Source organism: Schistocerca gregaria, chromosome 2 (genome assembly GCF_023897955.1).
Source record: "Schistocerca gregaria isolate iqSchGreg1 chromosome 2, iqSchGreg1.2, whole genome shotgun sequence".
In the NCBI taxonomy this organism is placed as follows: domain Eukaryota; kingdom Metazoa; phylum Arthropoda; class Insecta; order Orthoptera; family Acrididae; genus Schistocerca; species Schistocerca gregaria.
Window position 1 is genome coordinate 609,490,527 of NC_064921.1, and position 24,225 is coordinate 609,514,751.

At 41.4% G+C, this 24,225-nt stretch overlaps 1 protein-coding gene across 1 annotated transcript in view; it reads right to left on the minus strand.

The window, feature by feature from the left end:
- Positions 1-12,889: 12,889 nt before the first annotated feature.
- LOC126334581 (COMM domain-containing protein 2) overlaps positions 12,890-24,225 on the minus strand; it is a 64,539-nt gene continuing 53,203 nt past the window's right edge. Inside the window, exon 5 of the mRNA XM_049996966.1 lies at positions 12,890-13,455. Within this exon, the coding sequence (XP_049852923.1) occupies positions 13,255-13,455 (201 nt within the window). The 3' untranslated portion in view covers positions 12,890-13,254. The remainder of the gene's footprint in view (positions 13,456-24,225) is intronic.

The following is a 24,225-nucleotide window of genomic DNA, read 5'->3' on the forward strand; positions in this document are numbered from 1 at the left end:
TGAGTGGTCCCTTTCAAAATATACAGTGTGTCTCATTGTGGTGCTCACAGACTGTAATCATCCTCCCAGCCTTGTACAAAAACAAATCTCCTATGACTTATCTTTCCAGTCTCCCACAACCTCTCAAACTCCCAGCATCCGGGCACATAGGGGCATTCCCCTCGTAACTCAGAACCACCCAGGACTGGAGCAACTGTATTACATTATCCGCCAGGGTTTCGACTACCTCTCATCATGCCCCGAGGTGAGAAATGTCCTGCCCACTATCCTTCTCACCCCTCCCACAGTGGTATTCTGCAGTCCACCAAACCTACACATTATACTTGTTCATCCCTACACAACTCAAGCTCCCAACCCATTACACCATAGCTCTTACCCCTGTAATAGACCTAGATGAAAGACCTGTCCAATAACTCCTCCCACCACCACCTACTCCAGTCCAGTCACAAAGATCACCTATCCCATCAAAGGCAGGACTACCTGTGAAACCAGTCATGTGATGTACGAGCTAAGCTGCAACCACTGTGCTGCATTCTATGTGGGCATGACAACCAACAAGCTGTCTGTCCAGATGAATAGTCACCAACAAACTATGGCTAAGAAACAAGTGGACCACTCTGCTGCTGAGCATGCTGCCCAACACGACTTACTTCATTTCAATGTCTGCTTCACAGCCTGTGCCATGTGTATCCTTCCCACTAACACCAGCTTTTCTCAAATGTGCAGATGGCAACTCTCCCTGGAAGATATCCTATGTTCCCATAACCCTCCTTGCCTCAATCTTCATTAGTGCTTTCTCTCACCCATCCAGCCCTTTCCCTGTTCCCATTCCAGCATTATACAGCCCTCATTCCACCAATACACCCAGTCTTTTTACTTCTCTCCTTTTCTGCTAATCCCCCCCCCCCCTTCCCCCGCCATCCATCTAACCTCCCGACTGCACCTAGCTGCCCCATCCCCTTTCCACCTCATCTCTGTGCGCTCCCCAACAGCACTTCACTGTCTCCCACCTCTACCCTGCCATCCTGTCCCCTCCCCAACCCAGCCTCCTCCTTATCCCCCACCCAGTTTCCATGCCCATTATGCACTGCTGCTGTTACCTGCAGTGTGGCTTCAACTGCCAGAGGCTGTAGTCATGTATGTGCGAATTGCATCATTGTGTGTGTGTGTGTGTGTGTGTGTGTGTGTGTGTGTGTGTGTGTGTGTGTGTGTGTGGATCATGTTACACTCTTAACATAACTCAAGTTTTATGGAATTGATCAGAAAGCAACAGAAGAGATGGTTCATGATGTTTCTCAAAGTATTATTAAGTGGTTCTCTGAAAATGGCCCTTTCCTTAATCATGAGAACACACATTGCATTCCATTCTGTACAAGTAGAGTCATACCAACTGACTTAGCACACATACAGGAGCCAGTAAATAGGGTAGAATGTTCCAAATTTTTGGGTGCAAATACTGGTGAAGACCTGAACTGGAAAAACATATCACAGTTTCCCAAACAATTAAGTTTGGCTACTTATGCTCTTCATACAATTGCTTGACTTGGAAACAAACAAATCAACTTCCTGACATTTTACATATTTCCATTCAATAATATCTTATGAAATAATATTCTGGCGTAGAAAGAACACTTACATAGAAAGAGCTGATAGCACAAAAGTGAGCAGTAAGAATAATATGTGATGTTCATCATGTAGGTACTACTTCAAGAAGTTACAAATTTTAACTGCACCATCACAATATGTACGAGGGTTGGAACTTAAATAGTGGCAACTATTTATTCACAACCGATACAAAAGAGTTATATGTTTGCACCTGTTAATGTCCCTCAAAGTAGTCACCAGCATTTTGTAGAACCCATTGCCAGCGATAGTATACTGAAAGCAGAGCCTGTTCTGTTGATGGCTCGAATAGAGCGGTCTACTGCCTGTTGAATCTTTGGAACAGTTTTGAAACGAATGCCATGAAGAGGTTCCTTCATCTTCGGAATCAAATCAAAGTCACAAGGACTTAATTTGGGGGAGTATGGTGGATGGTACAGTACTTTCCAGTCCCATCGACCAAATAGAGCAGCCACAGCTTGAGCTGTATGCACCCACACATTGTCGTGCAAAATGATGGGAGGGTTGCGCAGAAAGTGCACCGCTTCTTTTGCAAAGCTGGTTGTAAGTGATACTTCACCATACTGGGGGTCTGACGCAATTTCAACTTTCACGGCGACCCATAATGATGCCATTCGTTGGATTGGTGTTTCAGGTTTGGAATCATGACATTCGATTCAGAACTGCTCCAGAGATTTGACAGGCAGCAGAGCGCACCATTCACACCATCAACAGAACAGGCTCTGCTAACGGTATACTGTGCCTTCCACATTGCTGGCAACGGGTTCTACACAACGATGGTGACTACTTTGAAGGACAGTAACAGGCGCAAACAAGTAACTCTTTTGTATCAGTTGTGAATAAATAGGTGCCACTATTTAAGTTCCAATCCTCAAATATTCGCTATTGAAATTTGCCATAAGTAATCCATCACAATTTGAGAAGACTAGTGGTATCCACACCTTCAAAAGTAGAGGATAAAATGACCTTTATTACCCATTATTAAAGGGGTCAGTAGCTCAGAAAAGAATTCAATATGCAGTTTAATAAGCAACAACATTTTTTAAATATTACTTGCCCAATTACATAAAATTTCTAATAGGTGCCAAAGTAAATTTTAAATCTAATCTAAAATTATTTTCTCCTCAACAGCTCCTCCTCCACAGACAAATTTCTATTTAAAAACTAGTAGCCTATAAGAGAAACCTAGTCTTTGAGTGTAGTTGCATGTGTAAGACTAAAACGTGATATGTTCATTAATGTTAATGCTTGACATGTACACATATTCTGTAAACTGACTCATTCCATGTCATTTCGATAAAAGAATCATTCACATTATGTATGGAATGTGTAACTAACTAACTAACAACACCGTCACTTTTCTGACTTGTCTCCTTTATTCCTAAATAATTCTTAATTCTCAACCAGAACTTTCCATACATTGTTAACTACACTGTCAGCAATGACAAATAAACTAGATCGACCTCTTAGAGAGCTGCTTCTGAAGATTATTTCTAAGGACTAAAATATATGCTGTCATGTTTTCGCCACACCTTATGAGTACCAGGGTAGTAACATTTACTCCTCATTGAGGGGTAATTTTTTTGTATGATAAAAGTTAGATCCCTTCACACTTATAGCCCTCATGGAGCTTAGTTTCACCAAATGTTCTGTGTATGTCTGTGAACAATGTAACACTTTTGCCTTCTGCTAGACTGGAAATTATTGTATTGTTGCTATGCTCAACTCTGATTGGTATATTTATATCATGGATCTTATAATATTACTCAGTCTTATAGTAAAGTATCCATCACTTGTGATCCAATATCAGCAACAATTCACTTCATAAACATCATTAATTAGTTAACAGTTCCTTAATGGGCCTTCAAAGGAGCCTGACTACTAATAAACTGCAAAATTTTGTGACTGTAGGTGCAGTTACCCTGTTTGTCCAAACTACATCAGCTGCCAATGATTCAGGGGTAGTGAGTCATTGCGCCAAGAAAAGTGCATATTTTATTGGGTTTAGTTTAGTAGTATGTATTGTCAAATACAAGCAAGAAGTGTAGCTGTTTAGCGTTTGGCAGCTTTAACATGTACACATGACAACTTGTGTACTACACAGGCCCACATCAATTTTAACACCATACAGATTTCACATGTGACACAAACCTCATATGACACAGAGGTGCACAATGTATACCGTTGACAGTGGACTGTATGCCTGAATATTGGTATGGCAATTAAATATTTCCACATGCAGCACATTGTGTACAGCAAGCTGTCTTTTTGCAGACCATACCACTGTTGGTAAGTATTGGTTTGGTACTAAGTCACAAGCTTTTCAGAAGTCACAAAGTACTGTGTCCACCTGTTTACTTTGATCCACTATTTTCGAGATATCATGTGAGAAGAGTGCAAGATGGGTTTTCCAAGACCAATGTTGCCAAATTTGATTCAAGTGGGCATAGAGATACTTATTTTACTTTATTTCAAAAGTACTGACACTTTATTTTCACAAGAGGCTCAAATTCAATGCATGTAAATGAGTAATATTTCTCACAAACATTCAGACAAGTGTCAATTTTTTTTACGTTTCCAAGAAATTTGCGGAAGCATGGTTCGATGATACACAGGGCACTCTGCAGTGGATGTACGTGTATTTTGTTCTCTCGTCTTGGGTTTTGTAGAACATATTTCATAATGTCTGCATCATTTTTCCCCCAAAACCGTTACATGATTCCCTGCTTTTGTAGTCAAATGTAACCTGCTAAGGCTTTCTTCTTGGTTATAAAGATTACTAGAAAGTCTTTTTTGTGTGTGGGACAAGAAGCCATCTATCATCTGTTTCGCAAGTATTAATGGAAGGCTCGTTGATACTGGTATCCTTGTCCTAAACCCATTTTGTACCGTATAAAAGCATTTACAACTCCCATGTCTAGAAGGAAGCAGAGAATCTGATGCCACCATTTACAAAAAATTTGACTTAATGTGTAATGTTTTGAGTTGATTGAAGTGATATGCATATTATATTATATTATTATATTTTGCTGCAGTTGTCAGACAACTACTACGGCTGGTAGTACCATCTATATTCTTCCTTGAAACACTTTTGGTGTGTACGGGGTTGTTGGAAGTTGACAAACTAGTAACAGGTTCATTGTCTGTGCATTTTATGGCAGCAATACCACTTTTGCATTGCAACAGAAATTTTACTGTTTTCATGGTATCTCTCTTTCATCACTGAAGGGAGTCCTTCCCAATCTGCTCTAACAGCGCCTATAAAACAGATACCATTGTTGAACGAGTCAGGCTAATGACTACTCAGTTTCCCAGGGAATTTTCTGTAGATCTGACTTTCCCTATGTATAACATCACCTGTCTGAGTCTGCTAAACACCAAACACTGTACGTTCACTTGACTGGTTTCAAATGCATCTATTGCTTAAACGATATCTGTCATCCGAGAGGTGTCATGCTTTGAGCCACAGTGAATACCTTATTGGTGTATTGCCTACGAAGTGGGCTGTTCAGAAAGTTATAGGTGGCCTGACCTTATGAAGTCTTATCATAGGATTCATCCTATTCTCACTCATGTGAATATTTTGACATATCTTTTTGAAATGTTTGCACGTCATAGGCTTCAGTATACAGGGGGTTGCAAAAAGGTGCGGCCAAACTTTCAGCAAACATTCCTCACACACACAGAAAGAAAATATGTTATGTGGACATGTATCCGGAAATGCTTACTTTCCATGTTAGAGCTCATTTTATTACTTCTCTTCAAATCACATTAATCATGGAATGGAAACACACAGCATCAGAACATACCAGCATGACTTCAAACACTTTGTTACAGGAAATGTTCAAAATGTCCTCCGTTAGTGAGGATACATGCACCCACTCTCCGTCGCATGGAATTTCTGACGCGCTGATGCAGCCCTGGAGAATGGCGTATTGTATCACAACCGTCCACAATACGTGCACGAAGAGTCTCTACATTTGGTATCAGGGTTACGTAGACAAGAGCTTTCAAATGCCCCCATAAATGAAAGTCAAGAGGGTTGAGGTCAGGAGAGCGTAGAGGCCATGGAATTGGTCCGCCTCTACCAATCCATCGGTCACCGAATCTGTTAGTGAGAAGCGTTCGAACACTTCGGCTGAAATGTGCAGGAGCTCCATCGTGCATGAACCACATGTTGTGTCGTACTTGTAAAGGCACATGTTCTAGCAGCACAGGTAGGGTATCCCATATGAAATCATAACAATGTGATCGATTGAGCATAGGTGGAAAAACATGGGGCCCAATCAAGACTTCTCCAACAATTTCTGCCCAAACGTTCACAGAAAATCTGTGTTGATGATGTGATTGCACAATTGCGTGCAGATTCTCATCAGCCCACACATGTTGACTGTAAAAATTTACAATTTGATCACGTTGGAATGAGGCCTCATCCGTAAAGAGAACATTTGCACTGACATGAGGATTGACACATTGTTAGATGAACCATTCACAAAAGTGTACCGGTGGAGGCCAATCAGCTGCTGATAGTGCCTGTACATGATGTACATGGTACGGAAACAACTGGTTCTCCTGTAGCACTCTCCATACAGTGACGTGGTCAACGTTACCTTGTAAAGCAGCAGCTTCTCTGACACTGACATCAGGGTTATCATCAACTGCACGAAGAACTGCCTTGTCCATTGCAGGTGTCCTCATCGTTCTAGGTCTTCCCCAGTCGTGTGTCATAGGGTGGAATTTTCCGTGCTCCCTAAGACGCCAATCAGTTGCTTTGAATGTCTTCCTGTCGGGACACCTTTGTTCTGGAAATCTGTCTCGATACAAACGTACCGTGCCACGGCTATTGCCCCGTGCTAAGCCATACATCAAATGGGCATCTGCCAACTCTGCACTTGTAAACATTGCACTGACTGCAAAACCACATTAGTGATGAACACTAACCTGTTGATGCTATGTTCCGATGTGCTTGATGATAGTACTGTAAAGTAATGAGTTGCATGACAACACAAGCATCAAAGTCAACATTACCTTCCTTCAATTGGGCCAACTGGCGGTGAATCGAGGAAGTACAGTACATATTAACAAAACTAAAATGAGCTCTAACATGGAAATTAAGCGTTTCCGGACACATGTCCACATAACATCTTTTCTTTATTTGTGTGTGAGGAATGTTTCCTGAAAGTTTGGTCGTACCTTTTTGTAACACCCTGTATATGGACGACCAGAGCAGTTTCTGAACTGCAGTAGTGCATTACTCATGGAAACAAAGTGATACCCTTCAAGATATTCATCCCAATCCAGACATCTAACTCACCTACAGATAAATTTCTCCAGTTGTTTGCCATTTCACTTATAGTCTAACTGGCTTGTTATTTTTGTTTCAGTTGCTCTGTGCGAAGACTTGTTTGCTAAACCACATGCTCCAGTACCTCAGTGGTAAATAAAAAGAAGAAGTCGTCTTTCTCTGTGTGGTATTTTGTCAATAACTTACTCAACAGCTGGTTCTCCTTGTGTAGCTTGGTGAAACAAGTGAAAAACAGTGTCATGTGACCATTCTTCTTCTGCAAACCACTCTTCACCACTTATAGCACAACTAGAAACACCAGTATCCAGAGCGCAGGTACTGTTTAGACTACTATCGTTACCATGGTGTGGAAGCAAATACAGTCACAACCATGCACAATGCCTGAAACAAATTCATGATCTGGACCTTCATCAATTTCTGTTTCATAATTATCAGGATTGCCAGACAGTGAAGACAGCAACTCCAATGCTGCTTCTGGTGTGTATTATTACCACACAATAAAGAAATGAGCCAAGACACGTCACAATAGTGTGTACTGTAGAAATAAAGCAATGTGTTTGGGCTTTACATGTGACAAATTTACAAATGTCATGATAGATTGTTGCAGCATTTTTATACACACCTTGTATAGTTTTTTTTTTTTTTTTTTTAGTACACCTGTACAGTGTACTACCATGAGACATCAGAACCATTCAGAGATGGTAAGCCACATTCCTATGAGCCTAGTAAAACTATAGAGCTGGTGGTAAATATACATCCCACAGTCCACAAAAAATTCTGTGCTAAGTACACATCCCATTTGAGATGAAAAAATTGCTTTGGTGGCGCACATACTTCCTACTGGCCTTTAAAGCAATCTTACTGGGTCGTCTGTATACTTCCCATGGCCCCTGTAAGGTACAAGAGACATTTCAAAACAATTAAATCTATATTTCATAACACACACAAAATACAGCTACTGCTGTGAACTACTACTTGATGCCAGGAGTGTACAGAGCTGGTACATCATGTTTTTGTGGTCTTCAGTTTGAAGACTGGTTTGATGCAGCTCTCCAAGCTACTCTACCCTGTGTAAACCTCTTCATCTCTGAGTAACTACTGCACCCTACATCCTTCTGAATCTGCTTACTGTACAAATCTCTTGGTCTCCCTCTACAATTTTTACCCCCTACATTTCCCTCCATTCTAAACTGGTGATCCCTTGATGTCACAGAACATACACTACAAATTGATCCTTTCTCCTAGTCAGATTGTGCAACAAATTTCTTTGCTGCCCAATTCTATTCAGTTCGTCCTCATTAGTTAAGTGATCCACTCATCTAATCTTCAGCATTCTTCTTTAGCACCACATTTCAAAATCTCCTGCTCTCTCCTCATCTAAACTGTTCATTGTTCATATTTCACTTCAGTACATGGCTACACTCCAAACAAATACTTTCAGAAAATACTTCCTGACGCTTAAACCTATACTTGATGTTAACAGATCTATGCTTCATGTTAACAAATTTCCTTCTTCAGAAATGCTTTTCTTGCCATTGCCACTATACATTTTATATCCTCTCCTATCCAGCCACCATCAGTTATTTTGCTGCTGAAATAGCAAAACTCATGCACTACTTTTAGTGTTTTTTTCCTTCTCTAATCTAATTCCCTCAGCATCATCTGATTTAATTAGACTACATCCCATTATTCTTGTTTTGCTTTTGTTGTTGTTCATCTTATATCCTCCTTTCAAAACTATGTCCATTCTGTTCAGCTGCTCTTTCAGCTCCATTGCTGTCTCTGACAAAATTACAATGTAATCGGCAAACTTCAAAGCTTTTGTTTCTTCTTCCTTGATTTTAACACTTTGTGCATCACATTTAGAAAAAAATAGGGGAAATTTTTTTGTGATGAATATTTACTGTATATGTTGCACATATGCCATATCCATTGCAAAAGTTCTTTTGAAGCTATTGGCTAATAAATAAAATAATGATTCCAAACGGCATCATTAGAAATTACATAATAATTACTAAAAAAAAATGCATACATAACTGTATTGTAAACTTACCGTATTTCTTTCCCTTGCCCTTAAGGAACTACATAAAGTTGGTTCCATAGCCAAGATTTTCAGTATACACAGAATAAAACTAAACACAACAGTTATTGTTCCCTCACAAATGCAGCAGCACAACTCATGACACTACTCTGTTCTGCACTTCAAACAAACGGCGTGTCATAAAAGCAAACGCCAATGTGATCTGTTGGCCACGCTTGGAACCATGTGAAGCAATGCCAAACTGTATCATTGAAGCACTGGGAAGCTCAAAAAAGCCAGGAATGCTTAATGATGCCATATGGAATCGCAGACGCAGAAAGGGTTAATTCCTACTCCAAATGTTTCTTTTATTTCCTTTACTTCTTACTCAAAGTGCAGATTGAACAACATAGTGGATAGGCTACAACCCTGTCTCACTTCCTTTTCAACCACTGCTTCCCTTTACATCCCACAACTCTTATAACTGTCGTTTGGATTCTGTACAAGTTGTAAATAGCCTTTCACTCCCTGTGTTTTATCCTTGCTACCCTCAGAATTTCGAGGTTATTTCAGAGAACATTGTCAAAAGCTTTCTCTAATCCTATCAATGCTACAAATGTAAATTTGCCTTTCCTTAACCTATCTTCTCGCTAAGTCGTAGGGTCAGTATTGCCTTGTAAGTTCCTACATTTCTCCAGAATTGAAACTGATCTTCCCCAAGGTTGGTTTCTACCACTTTTTCCATTCTTCTGTAAAGAATATACATGCTAGTATTTTACAACCACGACTTATTAACACATTAGTTCAGGAATATTCATACCTGTCAGAACTTGCTCTCTTTGAAATTGGAATTATTCTATTATTTTTGAAGTCTGTGGTTATTTCACCTGTTTCATACACCTTGCTCACCAGATGGAAGAGTTTTGTCATTGCTGGCTCTTCCAAGGCTATCATTAGTAGCAGTTTCAATGGAATGTCATCTACTCCTCAGGCCTTGTTTCACCTTAGGTTCTTCTGTACTCTGTCAAATTCTTCTAGCAGTACCATGTCTCCCAACTCATCTTCATCTACATCCTCTTCTATTTCTATAATTTTGCCCTCAAGTACATCTCCCTTGTACAGACTTTCTATGTTCTACTTCCACCTTTCACCTTTCCCTTCTTTGCTTAGGAGTGGTTTCCCATCTGTACTCTTGATACCCATACAGGTGGCTATCTTTTCCCCAAGGGCCTCCTTAACTTCCCTGTACACTGCATCTGTCTTTCCCCTAGTGACATATGCTTCTAAATACTTACACTTGTCCTCTAACCATTCCTGCTTAGCCATTTTTCATTTCCTGTCAATCTCTTTTTTTTTTAAATGTTTTTATTCCCTATTGCCAGCTTCATTTACTGTATGTTTACATTTCCTCCTTTTATCTGTTAAATTCAATATATCTTGTGTTATCCAAGGATTTCTGCTACACCTTCCCTTTTTTTACCTATTTCATCCTCTACTGCCTTCACTATGTCATCTCTCAAAGCTACCCATTCTTCTTCTACTGTATTCCTTTCTCCTGCTGTTGCCAATCAATCCCTAATGTTCCCTCTGAAACTCTCAACAACCTCTCGTTCTTTCAGTTTATCCAGGTCCCACCTTCTTAATTTCCTACCTTTTTGCAATTTCTTCAGTTTTAATCTACAGTTCATAACCAATAAATTGTTGTCCGAGTCCACATCTGTCCCTGGAAATGTCTTGCAATTTAAAAGCTGGTTCTGAAATCGCTGTCTAATCATTATATAAACAATCTGAAACCTTCTGGCGCCTCCAGGTCTCTTCCACATATACGGCCTTCTTTTACATTTCTTAAACCAAGTGTTGGCGGTGATTAAGTTACGCTCTGCGCATAATTCTACTACGTGGCTTCCTCTTTCATTCCTTACCCCCATTCCATATTCACCTACTATGTTTCCTTCGCTTCCTTTGCCTCCTATCGAAATCCAGTCACCCATGACTATTAAATTTTCGTCTCCCTTCACTATCTGAATAATTTCTTTTATCTCACCATACATTTCATCAATCTCTTTGGCATCTGCGGAGATAGTTGGCATATAAACCTTTACTACTGTGCTAGGTGTGGGCTTCATATCTATATTGGCCACGATAATGTGTTCACTATGCTGTTTGTAGTGAGGTTAAAACTCCTGTGAAGACTACAGTTGCTCCCATTCTGAACTATTCAACATGGTACATATCTGCCCAGTGCTTTGTCCGCTATTATTCTAAACATACACTGTGTGATCAAAAGTATCCGGACACCTGACTGAAAATTACTTACAATTTCATGGTGACCTCCATTGGTAATGGTAGAATTGAATATGGTGTTGGCCCACCCTTAGCCTTGATGACAGCTTCCACTCTCACAAGCATACGTTCAATCAGGTGCTGGAAGATTTCTTGGGTAATGGCTCCCCATTCTTCATGGAATGCTCCACTGAGGAGAGGTATCAATGTCGGTTGGTGAGGCCTGGCAAGTAGTCGGCATTCCAAAACATCCCAATGGTGTTTTATAGGATTCAGGTCAGGATCCCGTGCAGGCCAGTCCATTGCAGGGATGATATGGTTGTGTAACCACGTGTTGAACGATGCAGTCGCCATGCCTGAATTGCTCTTCAAGAGTGGGAAGCAAGAAGGTGATTAAAACATCAATGTAAGCCTGTGGTGAAATAGTACCACACAAAACATCAAAGGGTGCAAGCCCCCTCTGTGAAAAACATGACCACACCATAACATCACCACCACCTAATTTTACTGTTTGCACTGCACACACTGGCAGATGATGTTCACTTGTCTTTCGCCATGTCCACACCCTGCGATCAGCTTGCCGCATTGTGTACCGTGATTCGTCAGTCCACACAATGTCTACTGTTCTATCGTTCAATGTTTACACACTTTACACCAAGCAAGGCATTGTTTGGCATTTACCGACATGATGTGTGGCTTCCGAGTAGCCACTCGACCATGAAATCTAAGTTTTCTCACCTCCCGCCTAACTGTCATGGTACTTGTAATGGCTCCTGATGCAGTTTGGCATTTTTGTTTGATGGTCTGGATAAATGTCTGCCTATTACACATTACAACCCTCTTCAACTGTTGGCGGTCTCTGTCAGTCAACAGACAAGGTTGGCCTGTACACTTTTGTGCTGTACGTGTCCTTTCACATTTCCACTTCACTATACATCAGAAACAGTGGACCTAGGGATGTTTAGGAGTGTGGAAATCTCGCATACAGACGTATGACCCAAGTGTCACCCAGTCACCAGACCACATTCAGAGTCCGTGAGTTCCGCAGAGCGCCCCATTCTGCTCTCTCATGATGTCTAATGACTACTGAATTCGTTAATATACAACACACCTAATATGAAAAACTTATGTTTTTGGGGGTGGCCGGATACTTTTGATCACATAGTTTAGTCCCTCCACATTATCCTACAGAGTGCTAAATTTCCACATTTTGTTACATCTGAAGGTGAAAGTGATGGTCAGGTACCCCAGTTATGAATTATTGCCCACCCATGAAAATGAACCTTGCTCAGCAGTTTCAATTACAATATCAGTAAATTAGTTTCTTTTTTACTGTAATGAATGAACACCTCCACTTCCCATTAACCCTTCTTTTCTACATACTTAGATTTACTGAAAATTTTTTAACAAAGATAAACATATTACCGAAATGGGGATACACTACTTCGGTACACGGAGATACTACAGGACAAGTAGGCAGATGGCTGGATCAAGTAAAGATGATTACTGTCCTACTTCTTCACATTATATTAAGAATGAAAGACTGCTGTGGATAGATACATATCTAATCAAAGATTCAAGTAGTTAAGAAATGAATGAACAAATGAGATCACAAGTAAACTGACTAATGTTGGTGAAGAATGAATTACACTTAAAAATAAAAACAAAAAGCATATATTTTATTTGGAATATATACTCTTTACAGCATTTGAAACCTAAAAAAAGACAAAAGCAATTATGCATGTAACAATGTGAGCAAAACACTGGAAAGTATTGTCCATTACTTCTAACATATGTCATTTATCTCTTGCTCATTTGATTTCAGATACCAGACACACTACAATAACTGTACTGCTTCCAGCAATCAGAACTTTGTCCAAATCATGTCATTTCTCTTTGGCACCAACTCTTCTGTAAGAATATGCATGTAATTCTGGTCTGTAATCTCCACATTTAGCAACATATTTGCTTTCAATATGAAAGCACTGTAACCAGGTGTGAGAGAGAGCAAACAAGATATTTTCTATTTAAAGCTCCGTAAAACCCTGCGTGTGTGCTGACTCTTTGCTTCACGGAGTGCTTCTTCAAGTACTTGTGTAATATGAAGTAAATTATTTGGATCTGTTTGAAGGCAAATATTGCTGTCACCCTTACCAGCTTCTGTCAATGTAAGATTCATTGTTATAAGGGGAGTTACCTGTTGCATTAATGATCTTGATGCTACCTGAAAAGAAAAGGGATACTTACAAACCATTTTTATCTCAAACATAATATTTTTTGTTGTAACAAAGAACAAATAATATGCTATTTTACTTTCTCCCAAAGGCTTCAGTGTAATTGCAATTTATGGTAAACACATGATCAAGCAGTGTAATGAGTATATTTCAAACAATGGAAAATCAGGATGGACTACTGGTAATATTGTAAGAAGGATACATTGCTACTCACCATACAGAGGAGAAGTTGAGTTGCAGATAAGTACAAGAAAAAGATTGCTATACATTTGAGCTTTCAGCTAATAGGTGGCCGCCTCCCTCTCTCTCTCTCTCTCTCTCTCTCTCTCTCTCTCTCTCTCTCTCACTCACTCACTCACTCACTCACACACACACACACACACACACACACACACACACACACACACACACACACACACACACAGAGAGAGAGAGAGAGAGAGAGAGAGAGAGAGAGAGAGAGAGAGAGAGAGAGAGAGAGAAACTATGCCTGATGACAGAATCAATCTGTGTGTGCCTGATGGGAGAAGCAATCTGTGGGCAGGAAGGGTTAAGAAAGAGCTGGGGTGGGGAGGGGGAGGGAAAACAGGATGGGAGGAAGGAAAACAGGATGAGGGGAGGGAAAGCAGTATAGGGGTGGGGTAGTGTGGAGTGCTGCTTGTAAGAGTATACAGACACATGGTAGGGAAAGGGTAAGACTGCTAGGTTCATTCATGAGGTTTGAGGGGGAGAAGGTGGAAGGGGAGCACAAAAAGGAGAGATGTAAAGGAGGGGAAACAGACTTGTGGACGTATTAATGGAATAGAAGGCTGTGCAGTGCTGGAGAGGTACAGGTAAGGATAGGTGGGTGAAGGACAGAGACTAGGATAGGTTGAGGCCAGGGGGGTTATGGGAACATAGGATATATTGCAGGGACAGTTCCCACTTGGGCAATTCAGAAAAATTGGTGTTGGTAGGAAGAATCCAGATGCCACACACTATGAAACAGTCAATGAACTGAAGCACAATATGTTGGGCAGCATGTTCAGCAATTTGGTGGTCCAGTTATCTCTTGGTAACAGATTGTCAGTGGCTATCCATACAGACAGACAGCTTCTTATTCACATGCCAAAGTAGAAAGCAGCGCATTAGTTGCAGCTTAGTTTATATATCACATGACTGCTTTCAAAAGTACCCTGCCTCTGCTGGGGTAGGTGATGTCTGTGACCATACTGCAGCAAGTGATGGTGGTACGACAATGTATGCATTATGTCTATTTCAGGGATATGAGCCAGGAGGGAGGGTGGGAAGGATAACAGACAGGATATACCTTATATCAGGGTATGACAAGATTTAGTCAAAACCCTGGTGAAGAATGTGATTCAGATGCTGGTTGGTAATGAGTCATGAGGGGAGTTCTCCTTTGTGGCCAGGTAGAGGACATGTGGGAGGGGCAGGTGACTAGAGAGGTAAGGCATGGGAGATCTGTTTCTTTACAGGGTTGGGAGGGTAGTTTCATCTTGCGAAAGCCTAAGCAGATCTCCAATATCCTTGGCGAAGGACTCCCCGTCGCTACATATGTGATGTCCATAGGTGGCTAGGCCGTATGGAACAGACTACTTGGTGTGGAATGGTTGGCAGCTGTCAAAGTGGAGGTATTGCTGGTGTTTGATAGGTTGATTTGGACAAAAGTACTGATGTAGCCATCTTTGAGGTGGAGGTCAATGTTGAGGAAGGTGACATGTTGGGTTGAGGAGGAGCAGGTGAAGCTAATGGGGGAGATGATGTTAAGCTTCTGGAGAAATGTGAACAAGGTGTCCTCACCCTCATTCCAGACCATGGAGATGCCATCAATGAATCTGGACCACATGAAGCGTTTGGGATTCTGAATGGTCACAAAGGATTTCTCTACATGGTCCATAAATAGGTTGGCATAGGATGGTGAAACACAGGTGGCCATTACTGTATCATGGATTTGTTTGTATGTAATGCCTTCAAGGGCGAAGTAATTGTGACTGGGGATGGAGTTGGTAATGGTGACCAGGAAGGAAATTGTAGGTATGGAGACAGTCAGGCACTGAGAAAGGCAGTGTTCAATAGCAGTAAGGCCACAGAATTAAGGGATGTTAGTGCACAGGGAGGTGGCTTCAATAGTGGTAAAGGAACAGGAACTGTGGAGAGTTGATGGAAGAAATGGTTAAAATCTGTTTATATATGAGAATAGGTTATGAGTAACAGGAGAGAGCAGAGATTCTGTCAGTGGGAGCACAGGAACTAGCCACAATGGAATGCCCTGAGTACTGTAGTTGGTGTTTTGGACTTGTGACTGCTGCTGAATAGCACTGCATTGTGTTAAGTAATGAATTGCTGTTCTGTACTATCCCAGATGACTGTCATCAGCAAGTATGGCGCTAAACTAGTTAAACATCCCATTCTCCAAAAGTTTTGGGGAGGCTCAGTGGTATTACTCCTGATATCATGGTGTGGGGAACCATCAAGTATAACTTAAGACCATGGGTAGTAGGGACTAGAGACATCAGTGGGCATAACAGTACATCACAGACAGAATGCATCCTCACATGTGACCTCCCCTGAGTCACTATTGTGGTGCCATTTTTTAATAGGGCAATACTCGCCCACATGACATGCATCTCTATGAACTGTCTGCGTGATGTTAAGGTACTCCCACGACCAGCAAAATTTCCTGATCTACCTCCAATACAACATGTGCAGAACCAGCCTGGATGTCAATTCTGCCCCAGTGTCAGTATCCAAAATATCAAGAACTAGTAACAACATTTGTGGGTCAGCTTGTCCCAGGAGAGGATACAACAGCTTTACGACACCGTTCCCACCATTCCCGACAGATTCAGTGCATGCATCCATGACAGAGGGGTGCAATGTCATTCTTAAAAGTGGGCAGTGGGCACATACTGCCACGTTCTTTGTATATTTGACTCAATTTTTTAATCACTGAAATAACGTCACATACACTCTCAACACATTCAGATTAGTTTCATTTAATTATTCATTAGTCAATATCTGCTATAGGCCAGTACATCATGACTGCAACAGTTGTCAGCTGCCTGTTGGATAAGACTTGCGCAAATTTAAATGCTTCAATCACTGATACAATGCAGCCTTACTAGAACATCAGGTACTGTGTTCTATTCAATCAAAGGAAATGAACAAGCACTTTAGTACCACTGGACAATTCATGCATGAAATTGAGAACACTGGTAGGAGGAACTAAGATCCTAGAAATGTAGTGTCAACATACAGACATTTTAAATCACACTATAGGTACCATCCTCATCTTAGTTTTCATTTAATGCTGCTGTCTTTAAGCGGGCAGTACACACACACACACACACACACACACACACACACACACACACACACAGTGAATATGTCCACATCAGTTTGTGTTGTCAATTTAATTGTGTGGAATAATGCATCAACAGCTCAATACAAACAAGACAAGAAAGGAGAAAAGGGGAAGGGGAGGGGGAGGGGGAAGGGTAGGAGGAAGGGGAGGGGGAAGGGGAGTGGGAAGGGGAGTGGGAAGGGGAGGGGGAAGGGGAGGGGGAGAAGGAGGGGGGTTTTGGGGAGGGGGAGTTTGAGTGGGAGTGGGTGGGGGTGGAGGGGGAGTTGGAGAGGGAGTGGGTGGGGTTGGAGGGGGAGTTGGAGAGGGAGTGGGTGGGGGTGGAGGGGGAGGGGGAGAGGGAGTGGGTGGGGGTGGAGGGGGAGTTGGTGAGGGAGTGGGTGGGGGTGGAGGGGGAGGTGGAGACGGAGTTGGAGTGGGTGGTGGATGGGGAGAGAAAGGGAGTGAGGAGGAGAAGGGGAGGGGAGGGGAGGGGAGGGGGAGAAGGGGGAGAGGGAGAGCAGGGGAGAAGGGGGGTGAGGGGGAGGAGAAGGGGGAGAGGGAGAGAAGAGGAGAAGGGGGAGAGAGGAGGAGGAGGCGAGAAGAGAGGAACAGAAGGGGAGGGGGAGGGGAGTGGGGAGGGAGGGGGAGGGAGGGGGAGGGGGAGGGAGGAGGAGATCAGGGGGAGAGCAGGGAGCGAGGAGGGGGCAGTCACATAAGTAATAAATCTGGAAAGACAGCATCAGTCGAAGAGCAGCCGCACGTGCAGCAGCATCGAGATAGATTAGTTATGCCGCGTTGTTTTAGGAGAGTAGGCATCGCGTCTTACAGTTTTTAAAGCAATAGACATCATTTCTATTACTACCAAGGATTACGTAGACCCCCCAAGTCATCTTGTATGGGCCATTGGTGTTTTGCGGTGGAGTTTTGAACTTCACTCTTGCTAACAAGGATAAGAATGAACATGGTAACAGCTGGGTCACTGTTGCTCTTGTATGTGGACCAAAAGTCGATAAAGTAAAAGGGCTATATAATTTCAATTCATGTGATGTCATCGCTTATCTGACATTTCAGATTTGTGAAGTTTTCAACAGAGATAAGGATTCTCATATTGCATGTCGAGTATGCCTTTGGTTCTCAGAACCAGGAATCATCCTAAAATAAATGAATCGGATTTTGTCTCAGTGTGGGTGAAAGTTGTTGACAACTGTAAAAAGATCTTAAACAATCATAAAACTAGTTTTATGTGCAGCACTATGGTTTCTTTTATTGTGGCTTCTTGACCAATTTGTTTTATGGTTTTTAATATTATCAAAAGTGTTTATTACTTATTTCATTATCTACAATATTGGCACTAGAGCATATGTAAACTACTGTCTCTTAACTCTTCCTCTTTTTAACGATCTGACTTTTGTTGTGTTCTATTTCACTGCTTTTTATTACTGTAATGTCTTTTATATGTTATAAGCTCATTACAGACTTCAACTATCGTATCCTCCTTTATTTTATGTTGTTCAATTAATTATTGAAAACTAGGGTATGCCGACATTAGTGACATCTGGTGAACTTACAACACAAACATTTTGTGGCTACTGTACGGCAGCTTGTTTTGAACAGTAGTGCCACTGACAACATGACTTGTGCATGTTATGTTATTTATTTACATTTGACGATGCTGGTGCTGATTTTGCATGTAACATTTAATGAGGCCACTGTGGCTGCAGTACTTTAGGACTTTGTTTTTATAAACAGGAATGCCTCTTCATACTTAAAGCACACTAATGCATATATTTGTCAGTAGTACTTTTCATTATAATCTACTTATTGTTTTTAAGCTGTAGACAATCTGTATATAAAAATGCAGTAAATGAAGCAGGCAAAAAGGAATACAAACGTCTCAAAAATGAGATCGACAGGAAGTGCAAAATGGCTAAACAGGGATGGCTAGAGGACAAATGTAAGGATGTAGAAGCTTATCTCACTAGGTGTAAGATAGATACTGCCTACAGGAAAATTAAAGAGACCTTTGGAGAGAAGAGAACCACGTGTATGAATATCAAGAGCTCAGATGGCAGCCCAGTTCTAAGCAAAGAAGGGAAGGCAGAAAGGTGGAAGGAGTATATAGAAGGTTTATACAAGGGCGATGTACTTGAGGACAATATTATGGAAATGGAAGAGGATGTAGATGAAGACGAAATGGGAGATACGATACTGCGTGAAGAGTTTGACAGAGCACTGAAAGACCTGAGTCGAAACAAGGCCCCCGGAGTAGACAACATTCCATTAGAACTACTGACAACCAGTCCTGACAAAACTCTACCAGCTGGTGAGCAAGATGTATGAGACAGGCGAAATACCCTCAGACTTCAAGAAGAATATAATAATTCCAATCCCAAAGAAAGCAGGTGCTGACAGATGTGAAAATTACCGAACTATCAGTTTAATAAGCCACGGCTGCAAAATACTAACGCGAATTCTTTACAGACGAATGGAAAAACTGGTAGATGCAGACCTCGGGGAGGATCAGTTTGGATTCCGTCGAAATGTTGGGACACGTGAGGCAATACTGACCTTACGACTTATCTTAGAAGAAAGATTAAGAAAAGGCAAAACTACGTTTCTAGCATTTGTAGACTTAGAGAAAGCTTTTGACAATGTTGACTGGAATACTCTTTTTCAAATTCTAAAGGTGGCAGGGGTAAGATACAGGGAGCGAAAGGCTATTTATAATTTGTACAGAAACCAGATGGCAGTCATAAGAGTCGAGGGGCATGAAAGGGAAGCAGTGGTTGGGAAAGGAGTGAGACAGGGTTGTAGCCTCTCCCCGATGTTATTCAATCTGTATATTGAGCAAGCTGTAAAGGAAACAAAAGAAAAATTTGGAGTAGGTATTAAAATTCATGGAGACGAAGTAAAAACTTTGAGGTTCGCCGATGACATTGTAATTCTGTCAGAGACGGCAAAGGACTTGGAAGTGCAGTTGAACGGAATGGACAGTGTCTTGAAAGGAGGATATAAGATGAACATTAACAAAAGCAAAACGAGGATAATGGAATGTAGTCAAATTAAATCGGGTGATGCTGAGGGAATTAGATTAGGAAATGAGACACTTAAAGTAGTAAAGGAGTTTTGCTATTTAGGAAGTAAAATAACTGATGATGGTCGAAGTAGAGAGGATATAAAATGTAGACTGGCAATGGCAAGGAAAGCGTTTCTGAAGAAGAGAAATTTGTTAACATCGAATATAGATTTATGTATCAGGAAGTCGTTTCTGAAAGTATTTGTTTGGAGTGTAGCCATGTATGGAAGTGAAACATGGACGATAACTAGTTTGGACAAGAAGAGAATAGAAGCTTTCGAAATGTGGTGCTACAGAAGAATACTGAAGATAAGGTGGATAGAGCACGTAACTAATGAGGAGGTATTGAATAGGATTGGGGAGAAGAGAAGTTTGTGGCACAACTTGACTAGAAGAAGGGATCGGTTGGTAGGACATGTTTTGAGGCATCAAGGGATCACAAATTTAGCATTGGAGGGCAGCGTGGAGGGTAAAAATCGTAGAGGGAGACCGAGAGATGAGTACACTAAGCAGATTCAGAAGGATGTAGGTTGCAGTAGGTACTGGGAGATGAAGCAGCTTGCACAGGATAGAGTAGCATGGAGAGCTGCATCAAACCAGTCTCAGGACTGAAGACAACAACAACAACAAGACAATCTGTGAGTGTATTTATGTTTTTTCCCATTTTTGCTGCATTATTGACCAAAACCGGTAATCTGTACACAAAAAGTTTGTGACAGTAGATGTAAATAAAAAAAAACCTTTTCTCTCATTCACTTCATCTGGTCCCCCTCTACCCAACAAACCACCTTCCTGGACATTGACCTCCATTCTCTAATGGCTCCACCCACGTCTCTGTCCACATTATACCCACCAACAGTATCTGCATTTTTGACAACCTACAGCATGCTGAAGAAGGCCTTCATCACTGACAGGCGATACCCACAAATCTAATCTGCAGACAGATTTCCCATGCCATATTCTCACACAAAGCAACAATCATCCCCCCCCCCCCCCCCCCCAAGAAGTAGCTACAAAGGAGTGTGCCCCTTGTGACTTTGAGCAAAAGAGGCAGTCATCAGAACAACACACAACCTCCTCCCCTTGGCCAAGAAAGTACATTATTCAAAATCCAAAACAAAAGTGATGCTCATTGCCTTTTCTGCCAACAAATGTGTGGTGCACCATTAACACTTTGCTGTCAGCACATCTTGCACAAATTTATTTGTTTGGCCCCAGCAGCACTAATTTGGATTACTGGGCTTGTTGCCGGCTGCTTGTCACCTTTCTGTTGATGACAAGCTTCAAACGCATTGGCTTTTGCATGCTTTTATTTTCAAGAAATCCTCCATTTTGCCGTATCATTCCACAAATTCAAATTTTCTTTTCAAGTAACTTCTCTGCAAGTTCTACACAGTAGTAATAAATATCCATGCAGAGGTGATGCCACTTTCCATCAGAAGGTGTCAATAGTTCCGTCACTGTTTTCTCTAAAGGCTGTCCAGCGCCGGAGTATATCTCAAATGAGGAAATGTATCCCATACTCGAATCTCACAGCATCCGAATGAGTATGCCGTATTTTGTAATTTTCGACAATTTGTAAACTTTAAAACTTGACCATCCATGCCACGGTGTCATTAATTCATCAACTGAAATGTTTTGACTTAGGATAAACATCTCTTTAAACTTCTTGGAAAAATAATCAATTACGAATTGCACTTTGACAAGCTGGTCGGCAATATCTGATTTATTATTGCAGTCAGAAAAATGTAAAACTGATAATATTTGTCTGAATCGGTTGCACGACATCGTTTTGCGAAATGTCGGTGCGCCAATCAACAGATTTGTTGACCAATAATCATCAACCCTTGATATTTTACAATTCCCATAAGGATAGCAAGCCCAAACCACTTTCTAATTTCGAGTCCCACAACGTCAACAAATTTGGCATTTTTTAAATCCAGTTTCCTTCTATTGCAATTTTGACTGTAGTACTTGTTGGTTTCATTGCTAATATATTCAAATAGGTCATTCCCAATATATAATTCTACGATATCCTTGATGCTCTGTGTATCTTTGGGAAATATGTTTGGACCCAGTGATCCTTCAAATTTGTTATTGGTCCTCAGTAAATCAAAGTCTGACCACTGTGCACTGTCTTCTTCGTCTGATTCAGCCAAATCGGTTGGCAACCGTAGCATTTACCAAATTTTTCTTGAATGTATTTCACTTCCTGATTGGCTAAGTCGTCCGGAAAGTCAGACAAGACGTTCGTGCATTCTGCGTAAAGAATCATATTGTCTCTTTCGACCGCAATGCTGAAAGGGCTCAAGTACTTATAAAAACAAAAATCTTGTTGATGTGTGTAACTTATTGTTATCTAAACAAAACATCAACAGAATGCAAAAGTTCCTAAGTGCCGTCGATGGCCACTGCATGATACTATGCTCATGACACCACTGTGGTGTCACCAGCCACTGAGCGATGCTATGCAGACGACACAGCCGTAGTGTTGTTGACCGTTTACCGCTATTTCGCGCACAACACCACTGTGGTGTTGCTGGACGGCATAGCATTAATTTGTATCAGCTGGACAAACTTAACAGCCTTTCTATGTGCAGGTTTTGAAATGGGTGCGGGGAGCAATCTGAAGAAAAGTCCAGTGAAATGGCAAGGACGATGGACACTGAATCATAACAATGCTCCCTCCCACACATCACTTGCGCTGGGGACATGGCTCACAGATATGAACATTCTGCTCCTCTTTCAGCCTCCCTACTCACTGGATTTATCATTGGCAGATTTCTGGCTTTTTCACAAAATGCAAAAGGGCCTCAAAGCTAACTGTTTTGCCTTGTAGAAGATATCAAAACCAACCTTATGGCTAAACTTCACAAGCACCAAAACAGGACTTTCTTCATTGTTTCCAGCAATGGAAAGAATGGAGAAACGTGTGTGTGTGTGTGTGTGTGTGTGTGTGTGTGTGTGTGTGTGTGTGTGTGTGTGTTTTAAAGGAGCCTATTTTGAAGGTGATTAAGTAAATATGTACCTAAATTGTGGTAATAAATAGTTATAACAAAATTCCAGGAACTTTTTGACTGCCCCTCCTATGTCAGTATGACTACCAACCACTTGTCCAGCAGGATGAATGGCCACTGCCAAACAGTTGTCAAGAAGAAAGTTGACCTAAAGTTAACCAACTGGTGACACAACATACAGCTGAGCATAACATGCTCAGTTTCAATAGCTGCTTCACAACTCGGGCCTTCTGGATCTTTCCCTCCGTCACCAACTACTCTGAATTACGCAGATTGAAATTATCCTTACAACACATCCTCTGCTCCCGTTATCCTCCTACCTCAATCTCAGGTAATCCATTGTCCCTGCATCCTCCACCCAACAGCTCTGCCTTCCTTCAACCTGTCATTCCATTCCAGTTCACAGTCCCATGTCACCTTCATCTTGTGCTGCTCTTCACTAGCTCTTACAATCATACATTACATACTTAGTCCATATACCTGCCACCCATCCCTCCCAAATTGCTAGCTGGCAAACCGACTGCCTCCCACCAACCTACAAGCCACCCCCCCCCCCCCCCCAACCCACTCCAACTCCCTGTCTCCCACCTCCAACTCCCTCTACCCATCCCACTCAAACTGACCCAAACCTACCCCAACACTAACACTAACACTAACACTACCACTACCACACCACAACCACAACGTGTCAAAATACAGTATTGACACTGTTTGTCCAACTGACATCACATAGAGGGACAGCCGTGTGTGTGTGTGTGTGTGTGTGTGTGTGTGTGTGTGTGTGTGTGTGTTGTATTTTTGAGGTATAATAAGTTTCTTGTATTTCACAAAAATTTTAGTTGTTGCATTCTCAAACTTATCGACTCGCTTACGTAAAACAAAAATGGTCATTTTAGAACTTGGTCTCTTCTTGGATAAATTTCTAAGAACACACATGATCACACCCTATCAGTGTGATAATCTCCTGTAGAGCTTCAACAACTCAATGGTTCTGAGCATGAGCACATGCATTTGCCTGAGTTCTTGTTTGTGGCCACATCTGAAGACATTGTAGAAGTGGCATGGTTATAAGTGAGATAAATAGATACACACAACATGGTTGCGCCAACAACAGAAAAGTGTGACTTGTAAATGCAGCAACGGTGAGTTTTTTAAATGCGGCAATGGCGAGTTTTTATTATGTGACAGCAATAAAATCTTCACGTTTTCGTCTGCAGCTGAAGAAATCTAATATTTTTACAGAAAAAGATGAATTTTCAAAATGCTTAGTGAGCTACAAGACACTGGATGTTGTTGTTTGTTGTTGTTGTTGTTGGTGTGC